This window comes from Hippocampus zosterae, chromosome 15 (assembly GCF_025434085.1).
Source record: "Hippocampus zosterae strain Florida chromosome 15, ASM2543408v3, whole genome shotgun sequence".
In the NCBI taxonomy this organism is placed as follows: Eukaryota; Metazoa; Chordata; class Actinopteri; order Syngnathiformes; family Syngnathidae; genus Hippocampus; species Hippocampus zosterae.
In genome coordinates, this window is record NC_067465.1 from 3,842,489 (window position 1) to 3,857,838 (window position 15,350).

General features: G+C 44.4%; 1 protein-coding gene across 1 annotated transcript; it reads right to left on the minus strand.

Moving 5' to 3' along the window:
* On the minus strand, positions 1-14,574 carry wls (Wnt ligand secretion mediator). The gene is made up of 12 exons (XM_052088176.1): positions 14,302-14,574; positions 10,614-10,886; positions 6,490-6,614; positions 6,210-6,371; positions 5,919-6,055; positions 4,156-4,324; positions 3,968-4,065; positions 3,594-3,657; positions 2,749-2,892; positions 2,578-2,661; positions 2,310-2,478; positions 1-793 (listed from the first exon to the last, which is right to left on the minus strand). Exons 1-12 carry the CDS (start codon positions 14,405-14,407, stop codon positions 684-686), a joined length of 1,641 nt encoding a protein of 546 aa, XP_051944136.1. The 5' UTR covers positions 14,408-14,574; the 3' UTR covers positions 1-683.
* Between the last annotated feature and the right edge of the window lie 776 nt (positions 14,575-15,350).

The window sequence follows — 15,350 nt, forward strand, 5'->3', positions numbered from 1 at the left end:
TTAAGTAAAATTACTTTTATTTAAATTACAATAGAGAGCAAAAAACAAAAAAAAATAGGACATTTAATAAGACTACTGGCAACTTCTAAACTCTTAACGTGGTAGAGCATGATACATGTTTTTGCAATTGGGAAAAAAAAACCACTATAAAAATAGATTTGTGGTCTGTACATTTTCCCCCCAAATAATATTTTAAAAAATACTTTTATAACGACGTGTGTCACATGATGTACTTTCCAAGGAAGAGATTAGTGACAGGTTAGATGGCCTTCACCGTGAACATTACAGGCGGGAGTGACAGCATTGCGTCCAGAAAAAAAAAAAAGAAATGATGCAGTCCATTCCCATCCAATTTTAGGCCTCGACTTTAAAACCGCAGCGCAAACCAGACTAAATGTAACATTTTGAGCAAATACATTGATCTACGAAGCAGCTTTCAAGTACCCGACTTGGTGTCAAAAGTGTTGTGCGACATTTTAAAAACACAATAGTATCAGCAAGTATGAAATGTATCCCCCATGAAATGAAAAGGACTTGTTGAAAGTTCGTGCAAGGTGGACTGTTGCGTCAGGGGTCATGGGTATAAAAGAGAAGAAAAAAAACCAAAACGTGTAACTTATGTACAGTACGTCCTTGGGGAAGGGGGCCGTTGGAACAGTAGGTAACGTCAATGCGGGCGGGGTCTACTCTTGGGCTTCTTTTCCAGTCATCTTGTAGATCTCGGTGGGACCGTCAACGTGAGTGATGGTCGTCGTCAGCTGGATGTCTTCACCGCTGTTTGCAGCGGCATCTCCTGCAAAAAAAAAAAAAAAGGACACGGCCTCCGTTATGGCATGGCTTCCGCAAACTTTTTGAGTCCGTGGATCAGCTACTCACGAGATTTTTCCAAGATCGTCCTCGTAATCCTAATGGCAATTAAAAGTAACTATTCCGTGTGCTCGTACATGTCACTGAAATCACAACGTTGCCCGTTTTACGGCGGGGGTGGGTCATAAAGTTAGGATCGTGATTTCTAAAGGAAAAGGGTTTTTAATTAGGGATGGTCCAGTGCCGATACTTTATGCAAAAATAAATCAGTACAAATACAACATCGAGTTTGTTCACCTCAGCAGAAGTTGGCGCTAAACATCCCGACAACGTATAAACTAGGAGCATGTTTCACACCGAGCATTTTTTTTTCCGGGTTGTGTATCCGGATTTCTCATTCGCCTATTTCAAGACGAGACCCGCCCACCTCGACATCTGATTGGCTAATGGCTGTTGAATTTGGCTGATACTATTGGTGGATGTATAACTTTTGATGAGCTGCGGCGTGGAGACACTTAAAGCAGGACATGCGCATTTTTTGGACAAGACCCACCGCAACATCTTATGCCGGGAATCTGGCACAGCGCCGGACGATGTTAAGTCATGCAATTAAGGCCTTGGTGTTTGATTTGTGGACTCGATGCCTTTTAATCTGTTTTATGGATCTGCAGGAACCTTGTTACAAGGACATTGAAGATGTTTATCTCCATTTAAGTTTTCTAAGGGTTTTTTTTTCCTCCTCATGGAGGTTTGTCAGATGTATTTCTTGATAGATTGACAAAACACATCAGAGCTTTGTCATACGTGATGACACAACCGTGTTGCGAACCGTTTTGAGGATCAGCTTTTTGTATCTCGCTGCCGGTGACTCGACAGAACTGAAGGCGAGTTTGAATTAAATCAATGCGGCAGTTGAGACTCGATGCCTTTTTGGGAAAGCCTCCAAAACTGTCAAACAATCCAACTTGTCTCCGACACAGAATCCTGAGAGATGAATGGTTTTCATTACGTCCGAAAACCATTTTTTTCCACCCGTTGCCTTTCCGGCTGGAAGGAAGGCCACTCCAATCCGACTTTCCAGCCAAAAAAAGTCTCAGGGAATTCCCCACCAAATAATTCATCTTGCTAACGGTGGCCGTTTTAAAGACCCCAGACAAATGTAGAGAGCGTTTTCGGCTTTGAATTTACTCGTTGTCAAATGAATCAACAGTGTCCAGTCCACTGCGCAGTCCAACTTCCTGTTTATGCTTGCTAAAACCTCCACAAAGCTTCTGATGAAATGAAAACAGCTTCATGGGGCTTATGTTCCAGAAACGTCCACAAGCTTGCATGTTATAAGTATAATGTAGGAGCATTATTGAACATCTGCCTGCGAAACAACTATAATGAAAATTCCCCCCAAAAAACGATAACTCCGCCCACCCACCAAATCCGTTACAAAACAACAAGGGGACGAGGACGTAAGCTTGCGGAGCTCCGATTCGTCAAGAAATGTACATGACCTGTGATACACTGTCCACTTGACTGGTCGTCTCCGTATCGCTTGTGAGAGGGGGCGTACAAGAACATGATGGCGAATACGTAGAGGTTCCACATGCCGTAGATGCCCGTGAAGAAGGCGCTGTTCACCTCCACGGTGTGTTCCCCCCAGTGCCAGTGACCCTCATTCACCTGGGTAAGCACAAAAGAGTACGTTCCTTTCAACTGCTCCAAAAACGGAGAAAAGAAACTACTTGCAAATAAAATAAAATAAAAAAATGTGCCACCCACCTGACTGATGATGAAGAAGATGACAGTCATGGCGGCACAAGCCAACGTGACCAACATGAGGAATTTGAACCTAAAAATCAAACCCTGGAAGACACACGGTCACATTAAAAATTCCGATTGAATAGCTCATGACTTGCGAATGAAGAGACGCATGACACCACGAATACACACTTCATAGTGCAGGCGTCTCGCCTTGGACATGGCGGGCAGTGACGTCCTCTTCCCGCTGATGTTGCGAAAGACTTGGAAAACCATGAAGCAGAGGAAGAGGAAGTAGAGGCAAGCGCAGATCCCGGCCACGATGATGAAAGCCATCTGAGCGAGCGGCAGTCGAGGAAATAACATCTCTAGTACAAATGTTATCATCCAATAGACAGATTGGGGGAGTAACAGAATACATGTACCGGCGTTAAGTAGTCAAAATACACCCACTCAAAAAAGTAGCTATTTCGCTGAGGACAGAGGACGAAAAGTTTTTTTTTTTTTTTTTAAATGACGGACTAAGCAAGGTTCTTACCGGCTTATGTACCGTCAACCCATTTCACTAATGACAAATAGAAACACACCCAGACTGTCTTAATGCGTGTAATCCGCCAGTCCACGACTTCAGATCGAATGCAACGTGCCGCATGCCTCAAGCAGACAAGTTTTTTTTTTTTATCCATCGAAAGATTAGAGATCGACAAAAGACTAGAAAGGAGTGATGTACTAGTGCTATTTTTTTAATGTTAATTCTCTGCCTGGCAAGCTCTGAAATAAACAAACCGGGAAAAAAATTACAACATATGGCATTACTGAATTATTCCTCCTCTTATTAGTCAAGGGAACCAACAAGAAGCCATGAAAAATGTAGTGTACCTTCAAAAAGCAAAATTGGGTCCTTTTATGATGTACATATTCTTAAGATGTAGGTGACAGACTGTATTTCCAAGCCCAAATATGGCTTGGGAGTCACTATGAAGCCAAAACGGGACTTGATGTTGGCCACAGATGGCGCGCAAAAAAAAAAAGGATACGGCCAGCTCAGTGCCAACATCCGATGCCCAGATGCTGTAGAAGGGGTTGGTCAACTGGACGCCTCTGGTGGCACAAAACAAAGCGGTGCATTTATTTATGAACACAACACAAAGCACATAGTAGGGAAGAAATTTCATTTGCGCTGTATTTTGTTGTTCTACTTCTTACTTTCATAATTTTGCTGCTGTGAATTGGGAATTTCTCCATTGTGAGACTAATAAAGGTTTTTCTTATCATATCTTATCTTATGTTACACATACAGTACATTTGACAATAAAGTTTATCCAATCCAATAGTAAATGTTCATCCTTGGGTATATATAAATACATAAATAAATAATTGCAATTCGTACAGAAACAAAAACACTTCTCACCTCTCGCACATGTCAAAGATAAAGAGACAGAAAGACCCAAACACGATAGGCCCGACTTGCTTCCAATACACTGAGAAACGATTCCTCTCAGTCTGGTCCTGAGAAAAGGGAGCAAAATAGATCTGTTGAAGTTGACAGGTCAGCAAACAAGGAAAAAAAAAAAAATTAACAGGTGCCCAGCACAATACCATGAGGTGCTCCCCGCAGAAGATGATCCAGAAAGAAAGCAGCATGGAGTAGAAGATGCCTTGTCGAATGTCTCCAAAAAGCAACATCCAGGTCCAGTTGAAACCAATAGAGAACCACTCCACTGGGATGTTGATGAACGTCATGGAGATACCCAGAGCAAAGATCACCCTGCAAGAGCAAAATTAATAAAAAAAAAAAAAAAAAAGCCAAATTAAATGATAAATATGCTGATTTTTCATCGTTCGTTCAAGGTCACAAAGACGCTCGCCAACACTTTCAATGGTCACAAACAGTTTTTCTTAACCCCTAAAAATTTGGAATATGACGTTGTTCCCCCGCTCGGTGGAATACGACCTTTAGACTCGCCGTGAAATCCTAAAAAGGCAAGACTGAGACCGAATAGAAGTTGTTTTTTTCCCCAATTGGGCCCAGCAGGTCCCTGCATGCCAGCAGCAGATGAAAGGTTGCAAAATAAAGAAGCGAGCAAAGCAGAGTCATCGCAGCATTTGAATTCCATTGTGAATAGACGAGTATCTATGAAGCCACCTCAATCCGCTCTCAGAAATCTTTACATGATAGGAAGCAACACACACACACACATGAAACACTCTCACACTACCACAGGACAGGACTGGAAATACTTTCAGAAATATTGAAATAAGCACCGGGACATTCAAAGGTCGGCTGTTTTGGCTAAAATAAAAGCTGGAAACTCCAAGTACAATAGTAGAAAAGTATGAAAAGTTTCTAAAATCGTTCACCTCCAGACTCAACTGTGCAGTTCAGCTTTTATGACGTGAACAAGTGAAACCTCACTCGGGTGGTATGCAAGGAATGTGCCCTGCGCAAAGCCAACAGAGTGAAGAGCATTCATTGTGTGTGTGTGTGTGTGTTACCATCAAGGTTAAAAGAGTGTTTTGGACACATGAAGGGAAGGAGAGGAAAATCCCCATGGAAAGAAATGGCGAACAAAAAAAAGTGCACTTTCCAAACAGAATGTTAAATTAAATTCACGTACTATCAAAAAAAAAAAAAAAGTGTACAAGTGCTCCTTCCTAAGAGCCTTCTCCTCACGTGGGGGGGAAAAAAAAGGACCTCTGCGCCGCAGAGGGAGATTTGAATGTGTCGCTTTTACGAGCAGATTTTGTAACGCGTTTCACGCTTGGCGAGGCTCTCCCTGTAGCATAGCATGCTGCCGCTTAGCAATGTCTTCCCAGCACAGCAGGGGTTCCACCAGCACCAGATCCACTATCTGTCTATTGGTGCCCTTTTTTTTTTCTTTTTTTGCATTACGTTTGTTGTGAGGAAACATTTTTAACAATACCGGTGGTAAATAAGTGCCGTTTCTTCAGGTTTATCAATTCATATCAAATAAAATAAGATAAGATAAGATATCCTTTATTTGTCCCACAATGGGGAAATTTACATGTTGCACAATGGGCAAAAAAGGAGGCGACTATCTCTCTCAATAAGTCAACCATCATCTTGCGTCACGTATGAGCGACCCTTTGTCTGCTCAACACCTCGCTAACGCAGTTGAGCGATACGAACACCCCTCGGATGCGTCTTATCTTGCCGACCTCGAGTGTGCAGTTTCTCATGACCCACTTGCAAATTTCATTCATAGTTAATATCCACCCTAATGCAGCGCCACAACGATTCGTTCGTACACTCCGGCTGCAGTAGTGCGCCCCCCCCCCCCCCCAACCCCCCGCCGTGCCTTCTTCGTCTTGTCAGGCTTATTTAAGCAAAGCGGGCTTACTTCTCCAGCAGCACGGGGGGTCTCGTCATGAGCGTGATGCGCCTCCAGTACCAGATCATGATGATGAGGATGCTGGGCGTCAGGAACGTCTTCATGGCAAACCAAACCTTTGTGAAGCCTCCATTTTGGTGGATTCCCTTGGAACAGAAAACAGGATGCGCTAAAAAGCTCACACGTTGTCCAAACAATCCTTTTGGCATAACAATCGGACACCATCACACAAGAACAACGGGAGCGCTACGACAAACGTTGAGGACGCTCGCATTTCGGCGAGCTGAGAGGTCGACTTACAACCAGGCGAACGTCCTTAATTTCGCCGATGCCCACGTTGATCTTCTTGCGCTCATTGACAGGCAGGCGAATGTTGAGGAGGTAGTACTTATGGGCCACGCTGCCAACCTCCATGAAGGGCAGAAGGTCACACTCATAGTAGCGGCCTTCGTTTTCAAACGTCTGTCGGGTGCAAACAATGTGTGGTTAAAACGCACGTTTGAGAGCCGAGTTCATGTCTAAGCAGGGCCGCGACCTGTCATTTAAAAAAAAAAAAATTGAATCATCAGTGTTTCCACACCTTGGAAGTGGTGAAATTGCAGTTGAGCTTCCGTTGTTCAAAAGAGTGAGCCATCTCAGTCCACTCACTAATGGTATCGTCTCTGTAGGCCAGGCCCACGTCAACGGTGACCATCGCTCCATCCTCTGGAGAACAAGAAGAAGAGAGCATTTTCACCAAAGAAGGTCATTTGGAAAACATTCATTCATTCATTCATTCATCTTCTGATCCGCTTGATCCTCACTAGGGTCGCGGGGGGTGCTGGAGCCTATCCCAGCTGTCTTCGGGCAGTAGGCGGGGGGACACCCTGAATCGGTTGCCAGCCAATCGCAGGGCACACAGAAACGAACAACCATACGCACTCACACTCACACCTAGGGACAATTTGGAGTGTTCAATCAGCCTGCCACGCATGTTTTTGGAATGTGGGAGGAAACCGGAGCACCCGGAGAAAACCCACGCAGGCCCGGGGAGAACATGCAAACTCCACACAGGGAGGCCGGAGCTGGAATCGAACCCGGTACCTCTGCACTGTGAAGCCGACGTGCTAACCACTGGACTACCGGGCCGCCCCATTTGGAAAACAGTTCACCGAATTAAAAAATAAAAATAAAAAAAAATTTAAAAAAGAAAGAAAGAAGAAATGCATTCATCGCTGTGCGAGTACTCTTTGAATTCCTGATTTAACTTTTCAGTCCTGAGTGTGATGAGGTCACGGTGACAGACGGCTGTGGCCTTTTTTTTTTTTTCCACCGACGGGGAGAAAAATGTGCCCAGAATGTTTCTTTTCAGCTCATACATAATGGCATACAAATGTATTCAGAGAGGCAGAACTAGCAAGGACCACCATGTGCGTTTCACCTTAAATCATGAACATTCGGCGCTTTTGGGCACGGACACATTTCTCAAATCTGGATCCAGAAAGCTTAAATCTTCAATTTGCGTGGTTTTTGTAAAATGAAAAAATATATATATATATATATATATACTAGCTGGTTCGACGCCCTCCGGGCGGCTCATCAGCTAGTTCCTGCGGAAGGCTGGTAAAGTGAGCCTTCGGCCCACAAAAGTGTTGTTGCTTGGTTCAACTTTTTGTTCATCTTCATTGCTTATCGCGAAAATAAAGAGATGTTTAGCTCTACTAAATAACTAACAATTTCATTGCAATGCTTGTGGGTAGACAACATTTTTTCGCTAAGATGCCCGCGCGATCGTAGTGAGCCACTGCCTGAGCGGCGCAGTGGCGGCGCGCAGTGGCGCGGTGAAGTAGGTACGTTTTGAAAAGGGACAGACGTAAGGACAGACCGCGTGCGGGACGACGCGCAATATATATATTTATATATATAATTCACCCCCCCCCCCCAAAAAAGGACTGTATTAGATATTTTGAATGCATAGTACATCCATCAGCAATAGCGTGCTGGCCCAAATTGAAGGTTACTTCTCAAGTGATACAACAACACATTGAAATAATACAATACAATACAATACAATACAGGCTGATTTATATAGCGCTTTCACAACAGCAACCTCCAAGAACTCAGAATCCAAGCTATGAAAACCGCACGCATCTTTGGGCCCGATGACGAATCCAAGTGGTCTCTCCTCCACCCTGCACGAGAGCCTCTTGTGCCGTTATGAAACGAGGTGAAATAGAGTGAGAGGGAGAAAAACCCCAGTAACCCTTGCTTAAAGCGAAAATACACGAAGGGAAGCGGGAGAGTCGGATAAGAGCCCGGCGGCAGCAGACGTCTCCGTAATGCTCGACACAGCCATTAGTCTGCCACTCCGCCTCGGATGCGAGCTCACTTCACGCGGCATTCCGCTCCGATCCGGTGGCCATCGCCACGGAAACTAAGCCTCCTCAACAGCTGTGTTATTGCTGGAGCTCGGCCAAGGGGGCGCCGCAGGTGGGTGGAACTCTTAATGAGGGGAAAGCTGCTCTTTGCTACAAAACACAGCGAGCCAGAGATGCTCGGCGACCAAGGGATGGGCTGCCCAACCGCAACCTTCATCATCTTGGCCAAAGTGAAATATTTATTATTATTTAGAGAAGACCGCATATGGCCCACCATATAGTGATCGGGTGTATCTGGTTTTGAGGTTCCACTCTCAGTATATTGGAATGTATTGCTGCCAGAAAGCCATAAAAACATAGCGTGGTTGTCAAGGAAGAAGCAAGCAGGTTTTCTTGTTCTTAAACAATTATTTAAAATGACAAGCCGTGAAAATTTCTGGGGGGGATGGAAAAACGGTGCCATTTTTTTTTTTAATGTGATGTTTTCGGGCGCGGTGAAATGGGTTCATGTCATTTCATTTCATTTGATTTGAAAAGGGAACAAATATGAACTTGGAAGTCAAGGCACTGTCGATTTAGCTTCCCCAATCGTTCATATTTCAAAGTCAAGGTTCCTATTTTTTCTGATAATTATTTCTTTAAGTCCTGGAAAGGCACCATCTCTTTCCAGGCTGACCTCACTCCATAAACTTTTCATATTGTGGCGCAGAATCATCCAAAAGGCTCTTCGGAGTGCATTCCAGAAACATCCGTCTGAGCTGCAGTTGAATGACAGACGGTAAACAAACCCCACTTTGCTTACAGACATCCGCCAAGGCAGAGAATGTCGGCACATTAATTGTGCCGAGGAGCCGCCCGTTAGTCTGACAAGACTATTTAGACAAGCAAGGCCAGAGAGGATGGCTCGTAAATTATTACAACACAAGCATTTAAACTTTTTTTTCTCCTCCACAAAGCCGTCGCTCTACGACTATTTTATCGCTCAGCAATCGTCGCAATGATCGACATCAAAAGATGCTTGTTTTTTTTTGTGCACATTTTCAACACCCGCCACTGCATTGGTCAGGGTTTTGTGTACAGCTGTGAGCTAATGGCATTTTTTTAAGAGCAGCATACAAATATATGGGTTTCCACAAATCAGCGCAGAGCATAAATAAAAAACTGAGTTATTACTCATTTAGTACCAGCCAATTCTAGACCAAGTCTGAAAAGACGTTTAAAAACGTCTTTGGGAGTGAATGAGTTAAAAAGCAGCATGCCCAGTTGTTACAAAGCGACAGCGTCGCGGCACCCGCTGAACTCCATCACAAAGAGGAGTGACATCAAGTTTACACTAAACAGCGGGAAGACCGGAGAGAAAGAAAAATATGGCAACTGTCAACAATCTGATCGCGTACGCCAGTGTGCTCAAATCCAAATGACCGCAACAATTTCGACTCATAAAAGCGACAAATCTAACACGTTGCGTGCAAAGGTCTCGGTGGCAGGCGGTGTGTTAGGATGCTTTTCATTGCTCAAAAGGCAAGAAGCTGGAAAACCGATTCAGTCCATTTGGTTCCCTTCATGTTTGTCAGTCGGCTGTCAAGCCCCTGCTAACCCTCGCCCCTCCCCCGCCCTTGCCACTATTCCTACCTTCCAGTGTAAAAGGAATGGAATCATATAGAGCAAGCATGTCCATAGTCCGGCCCGGGGGCCAAATCCGGCCCGCGGTCGAATTTCATCCGGCCCTCGGCCCCCGTCATAAAATCAGTGCCGTCTGGCCCGCAGGTTGGGCGCAATGGAACACGTGTTGCATTGACTGAGGTCTCGTAGACTGGTGAGTGATGTTTCATAGAGTACTGCTTCCCTCTAGTGGCTAAATGAGTAATAGCATTCACTAAATGAGTAATAGCATTTAGACACTAGAGGGCATCACTCACGAGTTAACAAGACATCACTCCGTGTTTATATTGACTGATATGTCATATTTCAAATTCCTGTTTCAAATGAACCAAAAGAAATTCTTAAGATTGTTGAAATTAAAATAAAAATGGAAATGTGAAACAGACTGGCTTACTAAAATTTGTTGAACAATATTGTTGTTCAATGTAAAGAATGTCAGCCAAGGTCGGCCCTCCGACATTTTACCACATAAAATCTGGCCCCCTTGGCAAAAAGTTTGGACACCCCTGATCTAGAGAAAAAAAAATTGATTTGAGTCAGTTCCTGAACACTCAACCACAACAGACTCAGCAGAGACGGTTGATTCCGGCAGTCGCACGGCCGCGCTCTTGAATTCATTATGCAAAGCGGCGAGGGATGTGAATAGTCCACGGATCATAAAATCATCCGGGATGGCGTTTCTCACCGATCTGATTGTACATTTTGAAGGCGATGTCAAACTGCAAGATGACCAGCATGAACTGGAACCAGGGGCTCATCTCCTTGTCCGGCAGAGGAATGTGGACAGCAAACACAATGTTGTTGGCCTCGATCATCTTGGCCGGAGCCTCGTCAAAGGAGCGGATCTTGTCGCATTGATTGGGACCCCAAGGCATGAACCACTTTGCTTCCTGCCGGTGCTTGACGGTGTCCACGCATTTGGTGGCCAGGTAGTGTACTGCCGTGGTGGGCCGGGGAGCTGGTGAGACACGGAAAAAGGAGACGCGTAGGATTTTTAAGGCGAGATGCACTTCCGACATTACATGGACGGGGGGGTGAGATCACGACAGCAACCCTGAGGGACAGTCAAAAAGTTACGTTTGAGTCCAAATGCTTCATTTCCTTCTCCCACAGCACCAGCTCTCACTTCCAGACGCAATGTGAAACATTCCCCGTTACTCCCATTCGATTTCCCACACAGTGAGACGCAGGCGCTTTGCGTTTATTGCTCTGAACGGCACTTGGGAAATGCCCGTTCTTTGTCACGAGAACACACAGTAACATGAAACAAACAAAAGAATCAACCGTTATGTTGTAGCTTCAAGGCAAAAAGCAAAACATTGCATCACTCCGGCGATTGCACTTTAAAGGTCCGCGAACGACAGGCATGTGGAAGGGCAACATTTGTTGAACATATTTCTGGTGCACTCTCACTTCTAATTTTAGGTCCAGTGAACCCCGATTACCGGGGGAGGGGGGGGGGGTCCTATTTGAAAGGTACAATGCACATAAAAGAACACTGGCCGATACCTGAATATAGGTGGCAACGTTAGCATACAGCTAATTACTGCCTTCCTTTGTGGTATGATACGGCAAATACGATGCCTCGGAGCCCTTTTCATTGTATTTGTTTTTATTTTCGCTGTGTGGGCAGAGCCTTCATACCATCGTCAGAATCTTCTGGGCATGGGATTGTGATGCAAAAGAAGACACAAGAATCCAACTGACCACAGATGACCAAATGCACATTTTCGAGAGCACAACACCATGAAGGCAGTTGCCCCCGTCAGGCCGTTTTCAAATTTGCAGAAGTGATCTAATCACCGATACTACTTCACCAGTGTGACGTAAATTCTGGGCAGGTAGAGCAACCGTTTACTACATGGTATGGTCTGAAGAATTGACAGTTAAAAGTCTTCTAGATGCTAACTAGAGACCAAATGTCATGTTATTCAGAGAATGCCAAATCGAATTCCAGGCTAATACGGAACAGCTACAGATGCGGGCACCGCTATTTTCAAAGACAAACGCCACAACAATGACACCAAACTAAATCAAATCCAGTTATCTGAATCCCCTTGGACTTCAATTGTGTAGTGACCCCCCCCGAGGCCAGCGGCTGCTTCGGAGTGCACGACACTGTGTCCAGAATAATGGCCATCCCCGCAGCCCGCCAACCCCATGCCACGCTCTCTGCATTTGTTGGAAAACAGGGCCGTGGGTTGGGGGGGGAGCTTAATTGTCCCCGGTGCCCCCGGGCCACCAAGCACACACAAAGGAATCCGGCTTCATTAAAACCATCTTAGCCAGCCGAGAACCAAACGAGCTAATTTGTCAGCGAGAGGGACGTTTCCAGATGAAACTTGTACAGGAAAGCCCTTCTTCGCTTCAACTTTGGTGCGCGTGCGTGGGCAGATTTGAAGAAATTTGACGGCGAACCTAACGCAGCCCCCCCCCAGGAAGACGGGATCTAACGTTGACAGCTGTGTGCCCGTCCCTGTGCCTCGGCGCAGCTCAAAGTAGAGGGAAAACACAAATGCGCTGCCTGCGAGGCCACTGGGATTTTGGGAGAGTGAGGATCTACACAAGGGGGAGGGGAGGAGGGGGGGGGGGTAGCGGAAGGTAGAGATGCTGCCCGCGGCCTGCACAGCAGACAGACGTGACATGATGGAGGAGGGGTGAAGAGAAGAGGGGGAATTTGGATCAAAGAATAGAAAAGCAAGAAACAGCTGGCTGTAATTCCGTAGCGGTTTATTGTAGCAATCGAGTGGCAATAATTTATATTGTCAAATTGTCATGTTTTAATGTGTGATGTTTTTGAAACTCATGGATATGATAGTCATGGGTGTGGTAGGAGTTTTTTTTTGGGGGGGGGGGGTTTGACTTCTTGAGCCAGCCAGGAATCACAACAAATGTGCCAACATTGTGAACAGATTCAAAGGCCATATTGGCTCACGATAGCCTGAAAAAAATACTCGCGTTACAACGATTAATCGACAATTAATCTATTATCAAAATGAATCAATTTTCAATAATTGATTAATCGTTTGCACACAATTGTTCAATTCACAATTCACAAATTGTTCAAAAAGAAATTCTTGCTTTTCATCAAGACGTGAAAAATGGCAAATGGCAACATGCAAGTATTGCAACTCATACATGAGACAATCAGAACAATTATGCCATCAAAGTCCATCAGTTATAACGATAGCCACAAAGACAAGTAAGATACGCGACTTTCACAGGTGAGCTCAACAACAGCTGGTCAAACATGAATTGAGCATCATGGAGACAAGACGAGATGGATACTGGTTTGTGATCGATCATTAACCAAACCATGTTATTCTGTGTTTGCGTCCAAAGTGGCTACTAGGTGAAGATTTCGAAAAGTTGTGACTCAACAAGATTGTTTGACTTGAGTTACAACTTGCTCAGCCCAAGTAAGTGTGAAGCGACTTGCTTGAAATCCACGGAGAACTCGACCTGACTTGCTTGATTTTTGACAGAGTAATTTGAGACTTAACTTAAAATATGAGGGTTAAGACTTGACACTTCCACCATTCATTATATCACAAAGAATGAACCACCACAACCCAGTGCAAATACTGAAACGTCGCTCCAAGATGAAAGTACAAGCAAATGTTTTATTTTGATTAAACGCAAAGACAATTAAACGGCTTTCATGGATTACAAAAAAACACATGTATTGGTGGGAAACTTAACTTTTGAGCATTTGAACAATTGTGTGCAAACGATTAATCAATTATTGAAAATGGATTCATTTTGATGATAGATTAATTGTCGATTAATCGTTGTACCGCAAGTATTTTTTTCAGGCTATCGTGAGCTAATATGGCCTTTGAATCTGTTCACAATGTTGGCACAGCGATGTGAACAAGTTATGATCACAAAATTTGATCTTACGACATTTCAGAGTCTGTGGTTTTTCACGCTTTCTTTCGTACAACAGTTGATGATGTCAGTATTTTTACTTTTACCATTCTCTTTTTACTCAAGTATCGGTATATGTACTTCTACAAGTGCAGAGTGAATACCTTTACCACCTCTACCCTGTGAATTCATTTTTTTAAAAGTATTGAACTAATTCGTGGCGTGGAAGAGAAAAATCACCGCGATGCATTGCGGCGATTTTAGCTCAAAGTTCCGTGTAATGTTTCAAGGCCAGGCTGAAGAAGGTGAACATAGAGCGCGTACAATCCTTTCTTTGTCACAAAAAAAGATTCGTGTTAACACCAACGTGGAAGCACGTTGACAACTTACTAACTTTTCGGTTTTGTCGTTCAGCATTCGACACTGAAAAAGGTTCGAGATCGCGAAACAAACAGATAAAAGTGAGCGATAAGGAGGTAGGAGGAGGGGACGGAAAAACTTACCAATTAACCCACCGACCATGAAAGCGAACGCCTGGAACAAAAGCAGTATAACTCCCACTATCACCAACTTTTTGGTACTCATGTTCTCGATAATTGCCCCCGCCATCGTGATGGAGTCAAAAAATGGACAATGTGGCTCCTCAAAAGACACAAAATCGTTGCATCCGCGACCAGTGTGGGAAGGCAAGAAAGTGGTGGCTCCCTTCTGCCGCGCAGGCTCCAGCCTTTCAACTTCGACGGAAGAAAAAGAGGAGCGAAAAAAAAAAAAAATGGGATCACATGACCGAACGGCGCTCGGCTTTAGTTTACCCCCCCCCCCCCCCCTCCCCAGTAAGCAGCAGAGGTGCCGGGGAGCTCCGCCGCATTACTTTATGCAGGTTAGCATGCCACTGGATGCCTTTCATAGCGCCCCTGTTGTGTCGCTCCTATTTAAAGAAGCTTGTTCATGTATTTTTTTTGTACTTGATGACCCGCTCCACATCCCATTGACGACCTTCAACAACAACTTTCCTGTTCATCACCATAAATTATTATTTTTTTGGTGGTTTATGGTCTGTGGAACCCGTCCTAAAATGTTCACTGAAAAACGGCTCTATTTACATTTTGTGTTCTCCTGTTGCAACGCTCAAAGATGACACAAGATGGCACCAAACTCCTGTCTAAAAGGAACATAGATTTGCGCCCCGCCCACTTAAAACAGTTTGGAATTGCCAATAGCATGGATGGGCAATTGGCAGCCCGCGGTCCACACTGTGAATGCCCGTTGATTAATTAATAAAAACATTTTTAAGGATCTCCTGACTCAGCACCCGCCAATGCGCTTATTCACTTTTTTTTAATATTTAAAAAAATATTTCTTTGGTTTTTTTTCTGGAGGGGGTAGGCTAAATTTTTCCTTGCAAATGTGGCATTTAGCATCATGTATTAGCATCTAGTAAACTAGAAAAAAAAATAATGATTACATTGATTAATCAACTTCGACAACAGCAAAAAATGGCGATGGCCATTCAGACTAGTGGATGACATGAGCACATTCCATCTTCCTTGGA